At 39.1% G+C, this 15,636-nt stretch overlaps 1 protein-coding gene across 6 annotated transcripts in view; it reads right to left on the bottom strand.

The window, feature by feature from the left end:
• Positions 1 to 15,636, bottom strand: part of HELZ (helicase with zinc finger) — a 162,774-nt gene that overhangs the window by 108,666 nt on the left and 38,472 nt on the right. For all 6 annotated transcript variants that reach the window (XM_086687797.1, XM_086687802.1, XM_086687801.1 and 3 more), the window contains 6 exons: positions 14,467 to 14,523; positions 9,151 to 9,202; positions 7,709 to 7,784; positions 5,440 to 5,638; positions 4,890 to 4,997; positions 3,540 to 3,837 (listed from right to left, as the gene is read on the bottom strand). In XM_086687797.1, coding sequence (XP_086543923.1) covers positions 3,540 to 3,837; positions 4,890 to 4,997; positions 5,440 to 5,638; positions 7,709 to 7,784; positions 9,151 to 9,202; positions 14,467 to 14,523 — 790 coding nt within the window. The remainder of the gene's footprint in view (positions 1 to 3,539; positions 3,838 to 4,889; positions 4,998 to 5,439; positions 5,639 to 7,708; positions 7,785 to 9,150; positions 9,203 to 14,466; positions 14,524 to 15,636) is intronic.

Here is a 15,636-nt window from a genome sequence, read left to right as displayed (position 1 = left end):
AAAAAAAAAAGTCAGCCAAACGTCACCTGGCTTGCCTAAACCTAGCTTTTAAGTTTTTCTGTTTATACTATTTCAAAATCTCCTATCACAAAATACATTTTATAATGGTCTCTTTTATATTTATTTTTCTTGTCCTTGAAAAATTTCACTATGTGAAATTGTCTTAATGTTTCCAAGTTAGTTCAAGAAAATGCTTAACTTTTATTATTTTCTACAACGTAACAGCTTAGAGGTAAAACTTTATAAAGAAAAATAAGCAAAGATAACAAACTGCAAAGTGGTCAGCAAAAAGAAAAAGACATAAAGAACAAAGGGGGAAGGCATTTTATTAGTTCCAAATCAGAGGATATCCTTGACTGTATTAATTCCATCTACTATACCTCAATGAATACAAAATTCATTATATTTTCAAACTAGTATATTAGAAACTTAATAAATGAAACACTGGGGTGCCTGCCTGGATGGCGGAGTTGGTGAAGCATGTGACTCATCATCTTGGGGTTGTGAGTTCAATCCCCCCACACTGGGGGTAGAGTTTGCTAGGTAGGAAGGTAAGGAAGGAAGGAAGGAAGGAAGGAAGGAAGGAAGGAAGGAAGGAAGGAAGGAAGGGAGGGAGGGAGGGAGGGAGGGAGGGAAGGAGGGAGGGAGGGAGGGAGGGAGGGAGGGAGGGAGGGAGGGAAGGAGGGAGGGAGGGAATTCTATTTCTTCCAGTGACCACACTTAAAATGTCAGTCATCTTGGACAACTTGTCTTCCACCAACTTCTCTTGCCTTCTCTTGTCAAGATTCGCAGGTGCTGTGGCTTTAAGGGCTCAGGTCTTTATCTCGGCTTCTTAGCCCCTCTTCCTGCATGCACCCTAGAGCCCCTGGTCCACACTTTTTAAAATAAATTCTCCTTCTCTCTTCCTACTTTCGTCATTCTATTTGTAAGTCAGAAGTTATTCTAACCATGGCTCATGGTAAAAACAACAGCTACCATTTACTAAGTGCTTACCATGTGCCAGAAACCATACAATGCTTATTTTGGTTCCCACAATGATCCTCTGAAATAGATATTACTAGCCCCATTTTACACATGAAGTTCAGAAATGTCACACGAGTAATGAGAAAATTGAGACTCAAATCCAATTCTATTTGACTGTGAAGTCTGTTCACTGCTCTTTTTCTCCCACTAGAAAAGTAACACATGCCTGAGGCAAAAGTAGTCAAAGTACCCTCAATCTCTCAAGCCCATGTGAGGGTGCCCTAAAATCTACATCATCACCTCCTTCCCGCATCAGTCTTAATTAGCATCATTTTCTCTTCTTAATGGAAGACATGTAACATTTTATATAATTAATTAAATAGGCTTTCATTAACTAGTACAGATTTTTGACAACCGTTAAAAACTTACTTCTTTTTTTTTGTTTGTTTTTAAAAACTTATTTCTATGGGGAAATGAGTTGTGAGTTACAAACCATCCATCTAAAAGCAAACTTTTAAAATATAACCCACATGTGGGGCACACCTGGATGGCTCAGTCAGTTAAGCATCCAACTTGATTTCGGCTCAGATGGAGCCCTGCTTCAGGCTCGGCACTGGGTATGGAGCCTGCCTGGGATTCTCTCTCTCTCCCTCTCCCTCTTCCCCTCCCCCATGCACACAGTCCCTCCCTCCCTCCCTCTCTCTCTCAAAAAAAAAAAAAACTTAAAAAAAAATATTTCTATATGTATGTACACGTACACACACACACACACACCACACTTAAGCCCAGAACATTCTATGAAAATTATACTTGCAAGTGGGAAATACGTGGTGGTCTCTCTTCATGATTTACAAAAGGTGCCTCCTAATAGTTCTCAAGTTCTAGTCTCTAAAAGCAACTCACTAGGACAGGGGCAGGCAAACCACAGCATGCAGGCTACTTCCAGCCCTCAGTTTTTTAAAATAAAGTGTGACTGGAACACAGTCATGCCCTTTCGCTTCCATATGGTCTCTAGCTCCTTTATGATCACAGCGCAGAGCAGCGCTGTCCCAGCAAACACCATCTGCCCGGCAGCACCTGAAGGATTCACTCTCTGGCTCTTAGCAGGAAAAAGACTGCCAAAGAACTCCTACAGCGGCAAATATAAATTAAGTATTCTTACTCTGTCAACTGTATCTACTTGGCTATCGGATTTAACATATTCTTTTTTTTTTTTTTAATGTTTATTTATTTTTAAGACAGAGAGAGACAGAGCATGAGCAGGGGAGGGGCAGAGAGAGAGCGAGACACAGAATCCGAAGCAGGCTCCAGGCTCTGAGCTGTCAGCACAGAGGCCGGCGTGGGGCTCGAACTCACGGACCGTGAGATCATGACCTGAGCCGAAGTCGGAAGCTCAACCGACTGAGCCACCCAGGCGCCCCAGGATTTAACATATTCTAATTCCAAAGAGTACGGAGAAGATGAAAATCCAAAATACAAAAGAATAAAAACAAGTAACAGAGATCAAAGTAAGTGAGAAATAAGCCTCAAATGAGGTCTAAGGAAGTCTGGGTGACACTGGCACACACACAAGAAGGTAATGCCTAATTGTTCAATCTGGGCCCAAATGTTGCTTTAACCTTCCCAGCAGATAAAGTAAAGGAGACAGAACAATTCCACCGGTCACTGCATCCAAAAAATCAAACCCTAGCATTTGCTCATGAACCAGACTTTAGGTCTCACAAATGGGACACTGTGGTACAGAGCAAAAAACATCCTCCACAATAGGGTCAGTTATAGTCAATACAATAGGAAGTTTCACATGAAGTCCCTCTTAAATAAATATTTAGTGCTCACTAAATAAAACAAAGTACCTATAAAAATCCAACCAAGAGCCAAGAAAATACAGGGTAATGTGCCCCTTCCTTGTCCTGTTGGATCTCGGCATAAAATTTACCAATAGGCAGTAATGTAACAACACGCAAAGTAATTATCATCTTCTGCAGGTGCTCACACGTTGAAACCAGGGACCTCTTTCCCAGGAACACAGAGCAGATCCTATTAAAGGCACCCTAGGGGCGCCTGGGTGGCTCGGTCGGTTGAGCGTCCGACTTAGGCTCAGGTCATGATCTCGCGGTCTGTGAGTTCAAGCCCCGCGCGGGGCTCTGTGCTGACAGCTCAGAGCCTGGAGCCTGCTTCGGATTCTGTGTCTCGCTCTCTCTCTGCCCCTTCCCTGCTCATGCTCTGTCGCTGTCTCAAAAATGAATAAAACATTTAAAAAAAAAACCAGAAACCAAGCTAAGAGACCCAAACAGACCTGATCGTCTACTCAGACAAGTTTGGGGAAGCTCAAAGCAAGTTTGCCTAATGACTCCATAAAGAGACCAGAGCATAATATGAACCATTCTCATCTCATTACCCAATAAATGAGTCAATTGCTTTGGGATTTTTTTTTTTTTTTTTTTTTTTTTTTTTTTTTTTTGCCTTATCGTTCATTCCCTCTCCAGGAAATATTTAGAGGCTGATACATATCTTTTAATACTGCCGTTATAGTGCCTTTTAACACATTGTATCGGGAGGGAAAGTCTAAATATTACCTTCTGTAGAAGCCGCATCAATCATTACTCTTTGCATGAGTACCGGTTCCAATCCAAAGTCGAAAACTATGGTTTGGCGAAAAGTTCCAAAGATTTCTGTGTTAAATGCTATCCCGACTTTATACACGTAATGATCTAATCCATTTTGGGCCATCTTCCCTCCTATCCATTCTTGACAGTTCTCTGGGACTTCCTGCGATACCTGGGTAGTACTATCTCCGGCAGATATTGCAATGATACTAAAATGAGGACGATGTGCATCATAGAGCAACGCTACCCGACACAGCATTCTTGCAGGCTGCAAGGAAGGCAAAGGAATTCATTGAGTACAAGGGGGTGAAAAGTCCAACTGTCACTGGGTTCTTCAGTAAAAATATTCCCATCAGGGACTTTTACTTTCCCATGCTTCTAAGAGACTATGTTAAAAATACAAACTGTACTCACAAGCCATTTAAGAAAAAATCAGAATGGTTTAAAACAAAAATCCGTTGTTAAAATCATATATTTATGATGTCACTGATACCTCAGCAAAGCTGAAATTTTTAAAAACGACAGATTTATCCGACATCTCTAACCACCCTGCTCTTTCCATGACACACTCATCTTTCTTTGTGGTGAAAGCTATCACCCTGTATGACCACCGAACTCCAACTTTCCATACCTTTGGCCTAAAAAAGTTTTATCTAGCTTTAAGTAGGAAGTCTTCACAGGAGGGCAGTTACCTCTGAAGGCAACGGATTGGGTTCAAGGCCGAAGCTAAATGTTCCCAGATTTTTCATCCCAAGATGCGGATGGTACAGTAAAAGAAATGCCACCAAAAAGCACACCAAACTTTTCCACTGCACATATTCACAGAAAAGTTTGACTTCGCTTTATTCTAAAACTTTGAGTACTATATTCGAGATGGAAAGCACTGCAGAAAACGTCTCATATTAAAAACCCATTATTACAGAATCTATGATTTCATCAAACCAATTATACAAACAAGTTGCTACTGTTTAAATATCTTAGAACTGCCAGATTAAACAATTCGATTTTTAAATAGTTAATTCTGAGCCACGAACCCCATCCTATGTTCCGACTTTGGAAGACGATGTATCAAAGACCTCTTGATCAAATTAATAAATTAGCAAACATCTAAATATCTACAAAGACCTTTATCTCAAAATCTAAAAAAATTATACCTTTAAGGCAATACAGAAATACACTTTAGCACAATACATAACCTACTTAAGAATGTATTTAGATGAAAACATTTTCAATGGTCTCACACAGGGATTTAAAGGTCAGGGAAGCTTTAAGAACATCAAAAAAAAAAATTACATTCCTCAATTAACACAAAATTCATACCTTACAAGTAAGAGCAAAGGTCCATGTCTGGTGAGACTTTTTGGTGTTGACAGTAACCGACAGATCAGGATTATGCTCAACTTTTACTCCCTCTATACATTCGCTAAGCTGAAAATAGACAACAATTGGTGTTACGTTTTTATTCCTAAAAGCACAAACAAAACTTTTGGCATGGTAAATAAATAAATATCAACGGTGAAGATGTGGATGGAACTGTTGACAAAGCAAGACATTTTACACATTAATTTTATAAGAACAAGATATAATAAAGCTTAGACAAGACATAAAAAATTTAAGGACAACAAAATGGCAGTAAACGCTCCCTGAACGAAGGTTCATACAATACCTGCAAATCTCCAAACAAATGCCTTGGCTCTGCTCTTTATTTTAGCAAAAGAGTCTGATTTTGCTACAAAAACACTTCATCAAGAATCGAGTTCTTCATATAGAGGATAAGGAAATAAACCAAAATATAGCACAAAATAAAGTCAAGACTCAAACAAAGTCATTGTTTCAAACAAAACAAAACAATGCAGTTTATTTTCCTCACCACTTTCTCAGGAGATAATGAATTCATCCACTTTTCTATCAAGGTCTCCATGTAACTGCCTGAGAGCTGTTTATTCTCGTTTTGCTGTTTCAATTTTATCAGCCGCGAGGCGTATCGTTTCTGCCATTCTGCTAGTTCTTCCTGGGAGTGCGCTGAAGTACACTGGGCACCGTACCTACAGATGCCTTGTTCTAAAAATCTAAGTAAAATAGGAAAGACTGTTTCATCATACACTTTGTTGGACCATTTAGAATACAAACTTCCATCATTTGCCCTTCGGCTCTTCAATAACAAAAACAAAACTTTATCTCCTGAAAGGCCATATTTATCACACTGACTTGCATGGAGGAGGGAGAAGAGGGTTCACGAACATTTACAACAGTTAATCGCTACGGCAACTTCCCAGACTCAGTGATCCCTGTTTTGGAATAAGGGGGTGCTAAAGCGAAACATAATCAGTCATAACCACCCCACACCCACAAAACCAACATCGAAACGGCAGTTTCCTTCATGATGTAACAACTCTATTTAGACAATTCTTCTTAGAGCAGAATTTTCCTAAAGCAACACTGACATCAAGTGGATCGGTGCATCAAACACAGGAATGCCCTACTTCCCAAAATGATATTCTCCTCAAGAAAAATGCTCCACATACTAAGAATTTCATTCGGAAAAAAATGTTAATGTATCATTAAAGTATAACCTTAAGGGTTCTATTCCTCACCTCCGAATGTAAAGCCTTTACCCTTTTCTCTATGACCATTAACCTATGTTTCATTGAAAATACTGGGCTCTATTCATTTGCTTGAAGTTTTGAATAAATTAAGAATAAAAGTTTTATATTAGAATCACAATTAATTCAATAGATTAAATTCTTCAATGGTAAGTTCATAAACGTTCACTTTAAAGGACAAGAGTTATGGTTTCACAGTGTTTATGACTCAGAAAATTCAACTGACAATAATTCGGTGGTCAAAACACATAAAAAGGCAAAACTCTGATTATTAGTATTTTTTTAAAGTTTTAAATACCGTGCAAAATTCGGGGCCTAGCCAATTTTTAAACCATTGAAACGTCAAAAAATAAAAAAAAAGATCTTCTGAGAGAAAAAATGAAAATTAAACTATAAAGAGCAAAATAGAGATGAGAGGTGTTATATTATGGATAATTCTTCAACTGAAAAAAATACAGGCCATAAGAAATACAAAACGAACCACAACACAATGTAAATGATCAAACGGTTCACCCTATTTGAAAAGATGACTGTATTTAAAGCTTTTCTTGATGATACGTAAAGTTCTTGAACTTAAATTATACGATTAAGTTCTTACGTTTTTTAAGAGACATTTAAAATCATGCATTTGTTTCTCTTAAGTAGATCTTAATAAGCCAAATATTTGTCTTTCTATTGCTTTGCTTTAAATTATTTCTTTAAATATATTAGAGGCTGATAGTCTCTCGTGGCCTTAAATTTTCTCCCATTTCCTCTGCACGCGACTGTGTTTTTCCTCTCCTACGACAGGATGCCACCAGGCTTTCTGCAATTTACTACTTCGTTTCTTTATTTCTACATAAAATCGTATCTGATATCTTAACTATTCAACCATCAAAACTACATATCCAGTTTTCTTCATTACCAAAAACAATCTATAGTAATGAGACTTTATTTCTAAAATATCACTAGTTACTAGTTCTTACAAAAAGAACCTTTCAAAACGTGACTGCAATAATTCTGTCCGGCCTAATAACTATTTTGAAAGGTTAGCCCTTCAAATAGAAATTACTCGTAAATTATATAGAAGGATAACAGGAAGATAATAGATATTTTTTTAGAAAAGTTATTAAAATAATTTAAAATTTCTTCATCTACTTTATGCTCTACTTCAGTTTGTATCATTTCCATTTCAATCACCAAAAGTTAGGTAAATTTCACATAAATAAGAGACCAGAATTAAATTCAGTCCTAATAATTCAACTGGTTTTATAAAAGACTTCTACACAAAGTCTTAACAATCCCCATTTATTATCACTGTTGTTTGTAATTAATAGAAGGCTCACTGGTCTGGCTTTGACTTTTCTTATTTAATGATAATGACCATTATGGCTTCTGTTTCCAGTTGAAAATAAACCACTTAACTCAATCATTATACTTCTTCCTTCACATATTATCTTCTTTAGATTGGAATTACTACTTTTCAGAAAGTGAAGGAAAATTATCTATCCTTTGAATAAAGACATGTCATTGGTTTAAAAAAAAAATTCACGTTACCTTTTACACAAAGTATATTCCTCGCTGCTTGTGATTCCCCTAGGTGGTGGGCGGAAATGCCAACCATTACAAGATCCTAGAGAGTAATCAGGATATAGTCGTATCATTTGAGGCTTGCTAATAATTCTGATATTTTCATGTGTAAGAAATACTATAAACCCTCCACACACATCATCCCAGATGATGTAAAAAGGACATGACATACTTGCCTCTACCAGTCAAATGAGTGAAATTCAATTAACCACATGAAACTTCAAATCACTGAAGTAGTTACCCAACAGCGAAATCAAGTCGATGACCCTGACTCTGTCCTAGCAACTGGTGGACATGTTTCCAATGCAGTCTCTTCCCTAACAACTGACAGGGGGAAAGGTTGGCATGCTTGTCATTTCTTAAGTCATTTCTTAAGATGCGTCTCTATCAGGAATTATTTCAGGAATGAGAAAATTACTGCATCCTGGAAGGAAATTTTTAGAGCAAATTCAATACTGCATACTGGGTAAAAAGTTACCCATTATCACCCATGCTCCTTAGGGTTTGTCTGACACATGTAATCATATAAAGTAAGCCTTTTTTTTACAAGCAAAATCAAGTTCAAAAAGTTGAATTCTGAGGTAGGAGCTAAAAAATAACATTTGTTTACTTCTGAAGACAATGAGGTTTGATTCGTTTGGGTAAAAGATTCCAAATAAACCAAGGAAATAAGGCTTAAGAGAGAAAAGGCTAGAGCAGTAGAGGTTGAGCAGCAGCAAAATCTGAAGGACCTTACAGCCATTTTCTATTCCCTCACAAATCACTGTGTCCACACCCCAACAACGGCAACAACAAAGATATTCAGCCAGGCTGAGTTTAAAGCTGCGTTTCATCCCTTTCCAGCTGTGTGACTGGGAAAATCACTGAACTTTAATAAACACCAGTCTCATCACCTCTCAAAATGATGGGAGAAGCCAATACGTGTTTTTGTGAAAGCCACCGAGTACGTAGCGCCCAGCAAGCGCTCGATGAATGTTGGTCCCCTTCCCCTTTTGTGGGGCAAGAGAAGAGCAGGTCGTGGATTTTAACCGTGGCTGGAACAACTCAGCTTACCGATCGGGACTTCCAAAAAGTAAGAACTGGACTGGCCTGGGACAGAGAGAGAAAGGAGGCTTCCCTCTAGCGCAGAATGCAGCAACTCGACATTGCTAACGATGAGGTTTACGTTTGGAGCTACGTGGAGGCAAGAAAAGGATACCTCCTGCCTCCATTACTCCACGCCGCTACAGAAAGGGGCCAGTAAAACAACTGCTTCATCCGCACCTACTTCTTAGAATTACATTTTTATATCGTCTCCTGACACCTCCACTTACATGTACCATAACTCCGTAAATGTCCTCCCAGTAATCAACAAAAAAGTAATGCCTGGAATTACAGCTAGCAGAAGTAACACAGAATTTGGTACTTACCCCCTTCCAAGCCTTCCACGTGATATCCAGACAGGACGTTACTAGTTGCTGTCTGAAATTTTTCAAATGAAAATGTTCTTATAATAAGAAGTACCCAACTGCGTTGTATTAAACTTGGACATTTTCAACATTTCTCAAAAAGGCTGAGTTTGAATACTTAGAAATTTTAATGTTAATAAACAATATCTTTTGCTTCCATCTCTGCTCTACATTAAACTACGTTTAAATATGGAAAAGAAGTACTTATGTGGCCCTCATCAAGGAAACTGGTAAGAGATTCCCTGTACAAAAATTACCTGGCAGCAAAACAAAAAAGTGTACGTCCCTAGTTCTGAACCCAAAGGAGGAGCACCCCCATCCCACTTATTCATTTCACTCTCCTCTTGCTAACACCCAGAGAAAGACCAGCTAGTGAGGGGCCTTTTCTCCTGCATGGGGTACAGTGCCACCACTCTGGGGCCTGGGGCACATCCTGCCAAGTCCCCCTCACTCCAGGATGAGCCCTCCTCCCATGATGGAGCTGAGGACCCATCACGCTGATTTCCTGGATTTCCTGACTCCCTTGGTGCACGTAACTCCCCAGTCTGCTCCTCTGGCTCTAATTTGCCTCTAAATTCTACACCCCCCATTTCAAGTTAAGTGCCAGCCATAGCACGTTTTCTTATTTTTCTTAACTATTCGACAGCATTTTATGTGCTGGATCATTCTGTCAGCCACAGACAGATCCACTGCCAACAGCCTACAAGTGCCTTTCTGCATTCCCACACCTCACAGAGGACTGGGAACATAATGGGTGCCCAGTAAGCACGGGATGGAGGAGATGGGGGGATGCACAGATGATCATCCAAGCACTTTAAACAAATATATCCAAACCAAATGCATCATCTTCATCCCAAATCTCATCCTCCTTCAGTTGCTCCTCAAGTTAATGGATCCACATCCACAAAGAGAGCAAGGCTCAAATTCCAAAAGCCGTCTTGAACTGCCTTCTGTCCCACTGAGTAGTCTCCAAATCTTGACCAACTAGGTCTAGAACGACTCTCTTATGTGTCTCCTACTCTACTCCCACTGCCACTGTCCTGGTTAAGGCCCTCATCTGCCCCTGAACCAAATGACCACCAATCTTACCCTGTACCAAGTCACCTCTGGGTCTTTACCCAACACCCCCATCCTTTAATCTCAGCCCCCATATTCCTGCCTTCCTGGTCTCCCCGCGGACTGCTCATCTCGTTTTCCTGCTTGCACTTCCGCTCCAGCACTTCCTGACCACAGGCAGCCCGCCCTGCAGGTACATTAGCTACGTGCATCTCGGACTGGCCCCAACAGATTGCTTTCCATAGCTATCTCAGCTTTCCAAAACCCAGAAAACCTTGAACAGCACAGGTGCTCAGTAAATGTTGAGCTGAATCAGAGGACATGGTATCCCAAGATGAAATCTGGAATGCTTTGTACCATACAAAGAATGTCGTCTAAATGCTAATTAGATATAACCAAAACAGTATCGCTATAGCCTATATGTCGTTAATTAAATTGGACCTTTTAGGTTGGACTGGAACTAAGTCACTATGATACTGTTTCTACAGGAAGGTAGAAACTTGATTCTCAAACAACTTACTAAAAAGTTTTTATTTTTTTTTTCAACTTTTTTTTTTTTTTATTTATTTTTGGGACAGAGAGAGACAGAGCATGAACGGGGGAGGGGCAGAGAGAGAGGGAGATACAGAATCTGAAACAGGCTCCAGGCTCTGAGCCATCAGCCCAGAGCCTGACGCGGGGCTCGAACTCACGGACCGCGAGATCGTGACCTGGCTGAAGTCGGACGCTTAACCGACTGCGCCACCCAGGCGCCCCAACTTACTAAAAAGTTTTTAAAGACAACCCATTCTTTTTGCAAAATGAGGTCTGAATATCAGAATATATAAGCTAAATTGGAAGTAATTGTTCACATTGTAAAGATTCTATGCTCACAAAGAAGATACATTAAAAGATCTCTTTACATTCTACAAGCCAGATCTAAGTGCCATAATCCCACACTAGCTTTTAATATGATTTCATCTACATCAAATTTACAAATATAAAACCTAAAAATTCACTTCAATCATAAATTTAAAATACCTCCTCTAAAATATTTATTAAAATAAAATTTACCAGATATGCAAGGAAAAAAACGGAAATAAAATGTTTTAGTCCTATAATAAAGCTGAAAGCATTTCTAAATGTTAGAAGGGAAAAATACATGGTGTGTTTCACGAGTCAGCACCTGCCATGATGTGCAAATGAGCGGGCGCGTCTGTGCTGACACCCCAGCTCTCAGGCTGGCAGGGTCTAGCGAAAGACACATCTGCTGGCACAGAAGCTCGGCCTGGGCTGCGTATCTGGCCACCAAAGCTCTCAGGTTCCAACGTGTTGTGTTTGGGTTGGGTTTTTTTTACTTGTTTTTCCTTTTATTATTTTAGACAGAAAGAGCATGAGAGCAAGGGAGAGGGGCAAATGGGGAGAGAGCGAGAGAGAGAGAGAGAGAGAGAGAGAGAAAGAGGGAGAGAGTGAGAGAGAATCCCACACAGGCTCCACTCTCTGCACAGAGCCCAAAGCGGGGCTCAATCTCACAACCCCGAGCCAAAATCACGAGTTGGATGCCCAACAGCCTGAGCCACTCAGGTGCCCCGGGTTGTTTGGTTTTTTTCTGAACACCTTTTTATTTCCTCAGACCCGAAGCAGAAGGCCAATGTCATTTAGCTTATGATCTGCACGCAGTTTGTACTGACACCTTCAGGGAAAGCAGACAAATTTCATACTGCTACAACTTCTATAAATTTACAATCAAATCTATTGATTTTTGACATTTTAAATCTTACTAGAACATACTCTTTTTGTTCCCATTAGTCAGCCTTGAGCTCCATGCCTTTATCCTCATCCACTAGCACTTCAAGTTCAATACCAGCTAAGCCCAATCTTTAAATAACAAATTGTTTCTATTTTTAAATATGTCATGCACAACCATAAATAAGGGTCCTTTGTTTGTTAGCTTTTCTTGGATGGATTTTTTTTTTAATAATATCAGTTCATTAGTCAAAAAGAATACTACTTTGCTTACCTAGGAAAGTTGATTAGAAACAACATTTAGGTCACTTCTTTCAAAAGTACAGTCGCAAAACAAGACCCAAAGTGATGTTTGTGGCCTTACATGTGACAGGATTATAAATATTAAAAATAAAAATTCATATATATACAAATACATAACACATATATCTCTGTGCTTGATTATCAGGTATAAAGCTAGTAATTCAATTAAGGCAATAAAAAACAAGAAAGCCAAAACTTAATAAAATGATTAAAGTCATCTTATTTTACATTCTCATGTTAAAAGTCTAAAACATTTTAACTGTCTTCCTTTAAGCCTTAGAAATTCACAAGGCTACATATACACAAGAAAGGAAATGGCTTTTAAGTTAATTAGAGGTTACTGATTCTCAGTTAATTCACAATAAGACGAAGAAAATAACATTTTCTTTAAAGCCTATCTAACTGTAGCAAAACAAACAGTATCTTTATTCAGCTTATGCGAATCATGACGGTCTTCTCTGCTTATTTGTTGGTATGTGTGACATGTTACTAGATTTGGAACAGGAAAGTAATCTACAGGAGGTCAAGGTTTACACCTGCGCTTCTGCTCATCTTCCGACTGTCTGGAGCGCCCTCCGTCTCAATCTCCATGACACTGGCACCTTCTTAATCCTCAATTCCTTGCTCAGCTGTCTCAGCCTCGGACCACCCAATCCAGTTATTTTTCCATCACAGAAGGCTTATTTCTTTCCCTCATACCACTTTCCTCAATGTGAATTATACCTATAGCTGTTTAATTAATTTATTTGATCTCTGTCTCCTACCCTAGACTTTAACCTCCCAGACCACAGGTGTCTGTATTCCTAGCACCAAGCACAGGACCTCACACATAGTACATGCCAATTTTTTTAAATAAATAAGCCAATCGATCACTTTACATGGCTTCCATTTAAGATAAAAGCTGACAAAAATGGCTGGTTTTAAAATGAGACATCTAAGGGGAGCCAGGGTGGCTCAGTCAATTGAGCATCCGACTTCAGCTCAGGTCATGATCTCACGGTTCGTGAGTTCGAGCCTAGCATTGAGCTCACCTCTGTCAGCACAGAGCCTGATTGGAATCTTCTGTCTCCCTCTCTCTCTGACCATCCCCTGTTTGTTTTTAAATAAACATTTTTAAAATAATGATAAATATGGGGCGCCTGGGTGGCTCAGTCGGTTAAGCGGCTGACTTCGGCTCAGGTCACGATCTCACGGTCCATGAGTTCGAGCCCCGCGTCGGGCTCTGTGCTGATGGCTCAGAGCCTGGAGCCTGTTCCGGATTCTGTGTCTCCCTCTCTCTGACCCTCCCCCGTTCATGCTTTGTCTCTCGCTGTCTCAAAAATAAATAAACGTTAAAAAAAATAATAATTAAAAAAAAATAATGATAAATAAAATGAGACATCTAAATAAAAATACTTTTATGTGTCTATATGAGGAAGAGAAATTTGAGACTTACAAAGCTACGGGCCTAATACATACCCCTGCTGTCCCCTGGCCTTCCACATGCCTTTCAAGTGCTTCATCAGAGCACATTTTTGTTCACCATTTACCCTGATACACATTATTTCCATCTCCTAACCTCCATTCCCTAAAAACAGTCCTTAAATCACACACTTCTTAAGTTGGTTAAAAAAAAAAGGGGGGGGGTGCTTGAGGGGCGCCTGGGTACCTCAGTTGGTAAAGTGTCCAATGCTTGGCTTCGCCTCAGGTCATGATCTTGAGGTTCACAAGTTCGACCCCTGCATCAATCTCTGCACTGGCAGCATGGAGCCTACTTGGGATTCTCTCTCTCTCTGCCCCTCCCCTACTCCCTCTCTCTCCCTCAAAATAAATGAACTTTAAAAAAAAAAAAAAAAAGGAAACTTATAAAAAAAAAAAAGAAAAAAAAGGCTTGACATTTTTAATGACAGTGTTTTCTTAACAGCCAGACATATTTAAGCACTAAAATTTCCCAACCATCCTTCCATTTGTTGGCCACAGACTACTAACAAGAATTAGGAATGGAAGACCCGAGGTTCAGAGGAAACATGAGAAGCAGCAGGGTTCCTGGGATGTGACCAAGCTGGGCTACAGAAGAAGGCCAAGGGGATCCACTACCCCACCTGTAGCCTTGTTCTTGGCCAATGCCCAAAGATCTTCCAATGTTAATACAAAACACTTACTAGCCAGATTGAGTTAAACTCTTTTCAAAGAAATCCACTGAAATAGTCTTACCTCTGTTTCTGTGAGAAGTGTTTTCAGTCTTGTCAAATCTTTTGTTACCATCCCATTCTGAAAAAGGTGAATGAAAAAGGCAAAACCTAGTTAGTATATTAGTTATTTGCTCTGAGGGCGTAAGTCAATTCCTCCGCTGTTTCTAAGGTTTATCTGTAAAAAGACAATATTATCCTCATCTGCCAACCCACTACCATTAGTTATAATAAAGCTAACAAGCTACAAGGACGGTTAAAAAAGTTAACAGGACAAAATATACAGTGTGGCTAAGAAAACACTGTATTCACCTTGTATGAGTTTAAAATCAATTCAATAAAGTATTCACAATGGGCATCACCAGAAAGCAAGATTCCATGAGCAAAGAGAAAAATAAACCTAAACTTTTTTTGAGCTTTTTACCCCCTAAAACTAATGGACTTGTATTTAAAAAATGGTGAACTCGATCAGTTACCCGTGACTCAGATTCACATAAAATGATCACAGCACTTTAAAAATAGTTCATTAATAAAGCAGTTGAAGAAAAACAGGCAAAATATTCACTCTTCTGAAGTTCAAATTTCACTTAGATATAAAAGCAAATACTTCTACCCACAGGTTAAACTGTGTAATATGCTAAACTTATACAGAAAACTTCCTTAAGGATAGAATTACCTTAGATGAACATAAGGGAAGGGAAGCAAAAAGAATATAAAAACAAGAAGGGGGACAAAACATAAGAGACTCTTAAATACAGAGAACAAGCAGAGGGTTGCCGGAGGGGTTGTGGGAGGGGGGGATGGGCTAAATGGGTCAGGGGCATTAAGGAAACTACTCCTGAAATCACTGTTGCACTATATGCTAACTAACTTGGATGTAAATTAAAAAGTAAATAAATAAAAACTAAATAAAAAATGTTTTTAAAAGGATAGGATTACCTTAATAATAAGAGATATATTCTTTATCATCTATTTAGAACTAAATACCTACACAATTTTGCTGGATTAGTAATACAGTTTAGCTTTATATCCACTTGTAAATTTGGTGAAATCAAAAACCAATGTTAAACCAATTAAACAATTCACTGCACAGTAATCCCTCAGAAAAAAACTCTATCACCTCCTGAGATGGGTCATTACATTATACTCAGCAGTATACCAAGTACTTTCCTAATTTCTTTTTTTTCCCAGCCAA

Source organism: Puma concolor, chromosome E1 (assembly GCF_028749965.1).
Source record: "Puma concolor isolate L17-30 chromosome E1, mPumCon1.1.hap2, whole genome shotgun sequence".
NCBI classification, from domain to species: Eukaryota; Metazoa; Chordata; class Mammalia; order Carnivora; family Felidae; genus Puma; species Puma concolor.
This window is presented reverse-complemented; position numbering and strand designations above follow the sequence as displayed.